Below are 6,000 nucleotides of genomic sequence, written 5' to 3'. Positions count from 1 at the left end.
GTGACGTGTTCTATTTAAAGCTCCCCCGGCGGAGGATGGAGGCAGAGCGGGCAGGTGCCGCCGCGGGCAGGAGCGTGCTGACTGCGTGCGGCGCGGGGCTGTAGGGCAGGGCGCGGCTCCACTCCGCTCTTCTCGTCCCTTCCTTTCCCTTCCCGTTCCCCGGGAAGAAGGAGCGGGTCGGAGGTGCGCGCTCCGCGCGGCGGCTGCGCCTGCCCGCCGCGAGGGGACGAGCGGGTGGTGGCGGAGGTGTGAGGCGGAGGCGGGGGATGCGAGCAGGCACAGGCAGCGGCACGGTGGCGCCGGAGCAGCTGGGCAACGCCTGAGGCGGCCATCTCTCCCTCCCTCCGTCCCACCGGCGGGGCTGAGCCCGCGGCCCCGCCGCAGAACAGCGCGGGCTCAACGGCGGCAGCCCCTCCCGCCGCCCGCTGTCAGTGACCGATCCGCCGCGCCCCAGGACGATGCCCGCCCGCTCGCTGCAGAAGAAGGCGTGACGGCGAGGAGCGGGCCCGCCGCCGCGGGAAGGAGGAGCGGTGCCCGCATCTCCGCAGCCGGGGGTGGGCGGGCGGGCAGATCGGGGGAACGCGGCGCCCCGGTGCCCGCGGGCGACGCGCGGCCGCAGCTCGTCGGTAGCGGCCTCTCGCCGGGAGTCCGATGCCAGCGCCGGTGCCACGGCTCGCTCTGCCTTCTCGGGAAAATGCATCCGTGCCCGCCACGCTGCTGGCGGCGGTGCTAAGGGGAGCGTCGGCGTGGGGCTCTGTGCGCACCGCGTGCCCCATCCCGCTCCGCCTCTAAGGCACACGGAGCCCTCCGCGGCCGCGCACGTCCCGGCGAGAAGCGCCGCAGCCGCCGCCAGTCCCTCGCGAAGAAGGCGAGCGCCTCTCCGTTCGCCTGCAGGAGGGGACTCGTCCGCCCCCGAAGCCATCGCTGCCGCCCGCCCGGGGGCCGGAGCCGCTGCCTGCGGGCGCCCGGCGGGGCCGGTGGCCATGGGAGCCCGGCCCGCGGGGGGCGCTCCCTAGGGCGCGGGCGGCCCCGCTCGGCCCCCGGCAGCTGCGGCGAGTTCAGAGCAGCGGCCCCGCTGCCACGGGGCTGCGGAGCTGCCAGCGCGGCGAGGAGCGCCCCGGGGACGCGGCACCACCGGTGCCAGGCGCTGCCGGCCGCCATGGGGTAAGGATGTCGCGGGGGCCGCCGGGCTGGTGCCGGGGCTGGGGGTGGGGGCGGCCGCCCGCGGAGCTGTGGGCGCTGCTGGATGCGCACGGAGTCGAGGGGTCTCACTGTCGGGGTGCGCCAGCAGCAGGAATCTTACTGCAGTCGGTGCCGTGCATCAGCCCGGTGAGGGGAGAGCCGTGCGATCCGTGAGGGGCGTACCGCGATCTGCAGAGGTTTGTCTCCGGCGTAGCCACATCGGAATTCTGGAAGAGCCGTCTCGGCTCCCAGTTCCTCACCGTGAGAACCTTTCCTGGGTTATTAGGCGGTGTTCAGTCCTGGAAACGAGTGCTTTAAACTCAGTGCGCTAGGGTGAAATTCCAGAGCAGGGAAGGCTTGCTTTCACTCTTCTGGAGTCTTCAGAGAATATCGAACTACGTGGGAATTTCTTAATAAATTGAAGGCTCTGAGGAAGTCGACTTCACAGCAGGTTCCCTAGTAAACTAGGGAATCCACTTGAGAGTTTAAGGAAATTAGAAGGAATAAAATCTATAAAATTAGTCAGATCTCATACAAATTGGTAGATAAAAATGTGACATAGATACCCATGAAAACTTTCCACAGTCATATCCTTAGGAATTTGTATAGTGATTTGAAAAAATAATCCATACTACCAGGCTTGTCTGATAGTGGAATGGAAACTCATCCATGTTCCAAAGCAACAGAAACCTGGTATGATCTGGCAAACTGCAAGGTGGAGGCAGTCTACAAAAGTTACAAATCATGTCCTTTGTATTTTGGTCACTTAAGAATTCAGATGTGAAACTGGCATATTACTATGGGAATTACAGATGTCTCTTCAAGCTGTTTAGGACATTTGAATTCTTCAACTTATTATCTTTCTTGCATGTGTGGTGATAACTGCATCCTTGTCTAAGTGCTATCACTGGGGGTCACAGGTCAAGATGTAGGAAGGAATGACTCCTTGCTCCTTAGGCTTGTTTTTATTTTTCTGTTGTCTTCCCTTCCATTAAAAAAATTCAAAGAGAATAAACCCAGACTTGCAGCTGTCTACATTTCCAAGAAAGTGATGTTTCTGCCAAAAGTCTAAATGATACGTTAATTGTTTTGGAATATATACTTAAAATTGCTAATCGCACACAGGATTATATAAAATTAAAATAATGGAAACCTTCTAATTGATTTAAAATCAATACTAATGTTTGTAGATATTTGGGTTAAGCATATCATATTACAAATCCACTGAACTGTTGAAGAGGAGCAAACATTTTGTCTCCAGAACTCCAGCTCTCCTAGTTTCTTAATAAACACTACAAATCCCTATTTGTAGGGTGTTGAAAAATCTTAAAAAACACAGTTGTTGGTGCAATGACTTGAGTAGTATCTTGCACATTAAGGTCAAGAACACTAAATTTGCTAGCAAATATTTTAAAGACATTTTAGACAGTATGCTTTGGTGTATTGCAATATAGAATTCCTTTGCAGACCATCTTCTAACAAGGAGGACAAACCCTGAAATGTAGGAATGCGTTACTGATAAGCCCGTATCTCTCTAAATCTGAGTGAGCACACCCAAGCCAGGGCCAGCACCTACTTACTGCAGTTATGGTTAAGTATCAGACATCTGTTACTGTTCAGAGCAGAGGTCTTGATTTGGTAGTTGTTTTGAATTAATTTCTAAATGCAAGTACCCATGGACTTCAGAGTATTTCTACACCAAGATGCACCGGGCTTTTAATTCAACAGTTGATACTCTATATTCTACTAAGGTCTAAAAATTGAGCGTTCTAGAAGCAAGTTGCAAAATCACTGGTAATTCAATGTACCTGGGTCACATGATGGTTTGTGTATTATATTCAGTATTTAATGACTACTGGTATGCTGTGTGAGCTTGTAAACTGATCTTGTAGTACCTGGCTGGTGGAGAGCTCACCTATTTCAATGGTTAGAACACAGAAAACTTGGGGGAGGGAAGTTGGCTTGCCAAACCAGCAGGGGCTTTCTTAGTCTAATTACATATAATGAAGAATTCACTGTTCTGCTGGTGTAGTTCAGACTGTTTGGCATGTGCAATACCATCAGGCAAGCCAGGTAATTTTGCTTTGGGTGTGTGGTGGAAACCAACTGGTGAGTGACTGGGCTTTGGGCGAGTGCTGCTATTAAACATTTTTTTGGGAAACTTGAAACTAGAGAAATGTAGAGTAGTTCAGGACACTTTCTTATTGCTGTATCCTGTATGTCTGTGCATGTCTTTTGTCTCACAGAAGGTAAGTGTATCGAGCCCTGTGGATTATATAGGCCAGACACACAAGATGTCCTTTCTTGTTTCTCTATCTGCCAGTCTGTCTCACTTCTCCCAATTCCCCATTCCTGTTGCATAAAACCAAATTCTTATCAATAGTTACTGTTGAGTGATATAACCATTGTGGACAACCTTTTGTTGCATTGGCCACATACAATATAGTATTATTTAATAGAGAAACATGGATTTTGTGTTCTATCGTAGTTGATAACATGTATTCATATGTTCATTGCCGGTATTGCACAATCAGTCTTCTTTGAGCAGAAATCTGATTGCATTAAAAATTCTCAAATAGCAGCTCTGAAGCATAGTCAGGATTTATATTGGCAGCTTAGGTTGTTGTATGCATTGACCAGGTAAGTATTGTGTTTCAATTTGGAACCATTGCTATACTTTTCTTGTTATTGGTACTGCTTATACTTTGACCTGTGAGCAGGGGAAGTAGAGACAGTGATGGAGTTGTTGTTTAGGCTGGAATGAATACATTTCTTTACAGACCCAATGGGGAAGCTGCACAGCTGTGAATTCTGGTAGGGATGCAGAAATTGATGTCCTGTCAAACAGAATATCTAGTATTAATTCCTGATTTATTGATTCGTAGTCTCTCCATAACTACTTTACATGATGGCTGTGGACAAATATCTAAATTTGCTACTTGCTTTTCTCATCATTCATGTTGAATTTTAAGGAATTACAAGGTAAAAGCTTCTGGAAGATATTCTCATCTCTGTCATGTCATGTTAATCAAGGTGTCTTTATAAAGGCTTCATCTTCCGTTTTGTTGGACTATATTTAGTATGTTATCCTCATAAAGGTTGTTATGATATGTGTCAGTTTGAGATAGCAGAATTAGAATACTAGGGTTCTTAAATTGGCTGGAGAATATTGAAAAAGATTAGTATTTTAGGGTATACTTGTTAGTGCTGCACTTGCCTAGAAATAAGTATTTTAATTTTTGGTAGTCTGCAACTGACTGATCCATTCCTAGATCTTACACTATTTGAAATACTTGCAGTTAGTAAAACACATTTCTTTAAACAGGACAAACTACAGTCTTGTCCTGAAATGTTTCAGTTTGCTTTCTGTATCTGGGTAACAAGACATGAACACTGTAAAGCTGTTGGGACCCAGAAGTATTATTGATCACTGAATTTGTCCAGACTCAAATTCTTTAACCTGTTTTCCTCCCACAAGACTTAATGGTAGCTTTCCCCAGACTTTGTTTTAGCAACACTTGTATCAGCTGTGCTCCACAGAAACACTTCAGATAATAGAGCAGAAGGTGAGCTTCTTGGCAGTAGTTCAGTGTTACTGCAATTCTTGGCCGTCTTGCTGTCTCAGGGGTAAAATGAGATGCTTATTGTGTGAAAGCAATGGCAGCAAAGTAGTTTATGCTGTCTTCTGTAGCAGAATGGAGAGTATAACAAGGTCTACAGATAACAAAACTTGATTAAGATTTAGTAACGTATAAATACCAAAACAGACTGCATGTAAGTCAGCCTGAAATGGTTAATAAACTACTTTTAAGAGAACAGTATGTGTAGACCTCTACCATGCTTGAATTATATTCTGTCACAGTCACTTTATGACTTCAAAACAAGCATGAGAAATCTGAACCAGATCTTCTGGCCTGGTAAAACATAAATGGGTGTCCTGAGCATCATGAGAGGATGATTGCTGCTCTAGTCAAGGTATTTGTAATTAATTAAGGTTGCAATTGATCTGTTTTGGTACTTCCATGCATTATTAAGATTTTATAGGCCACCCTTTTTGGAAAAATCCTGCTTCTGCTGAAAATAAACATTTAAGTCCTTCTGATTCATCATGTTGATATTATTTTTAGTCTCAGTATTAGTCTCATTTTTATTCTTAGTATTTATTCTCATTATTTTTACTCTCAAGGCAAGCATCAGATGTGTGTGTGTTATGTGTGTTCTTGTGATTCCTTTTTCCAAAACAGCGTTTGCTCTACCACAGTTACCATTATCTTTGCAGGACTCAACTAGATGTTGAGCCAGTATCTAAGGAAATACAGAGTCTTGGAGCCACAGAGATTGCAATGGCTTATAATTCTATAACAGGTCAGCACTTCTTATCAGGGAAGGCAATGACACTTAACTAGAACTGAGCAGAGTATTTTTGTCTGCTAGTTAGTAAAAGTTTTAAGTTGAATTTAGATATCACTTTTATGGGAATTTTTGTTGCAAAACATTCTTTATGATTGTGTCATAAAACTATAATTTGATTAAAGGCTCTTAGCTAATCACCCTTTAAATCATTGCCTTTCATATCTCTGTCTATGCACTGGTATACTTCAGAGAAGCGCATTGTTATATGATGTAACACTAATTAACTGGTAGCTTCTCATTAGTATAGGTGCCTCAGACATTGTTTTAGTTGAAGCTATGGTTTTCTAAGGTATTCCATATAAACAATGCAGATACTTCAACCAGACTACAACTTAGTTTTTCTTCTCCTTTAGATGTCTGTAATTTGGAAGCTGTCGAGGCCTAAAATAATTACCAAGGACCAAG

The 6,000-nt window shown here is 46.2% G+C and overlaps 1 protein-coding gene across 1 annotated transcript in view; it reads left to right on the top strand.

Annotated features, from left to right (window-relative positions):
• Positions 1–786: 786 nt before the first annotated feature.
• Positions 787–6,000, top strand: part of HOMER1 (homer scaffold protein 1) — an 87,707-nt gene continuing 82,493 nt past the window's right edge. The window contains exon 1 of the mRNA XM_053932055.1: positions 787–1,164. Coding sequence (XP_053788030.1) covers positions 1,160–1,164 — 5 coding nt within the window. The 5' untranslated portion in view covers positions 787–1,159. The remainder of the gene's footprint in view (positions 1,165–6,000) is intronic.

Source organism: Vidua chalybeata, chromosome Z (genome assembly GCF_026979565.1).
Source record: "Vidua chalybeata isolate OUT-0048 chromosome Z, bVidCha1 merged haplotype, whole genome shotgun sequence".
NCBI lineage: Eukaryota > Metazoa > Chordata > Aves > Passeriformes > Viduidae > Vidua > Vidua chalybeata.
This window is presented reverse-complemented; position numbering and strand designations above follow the sequence as displayed.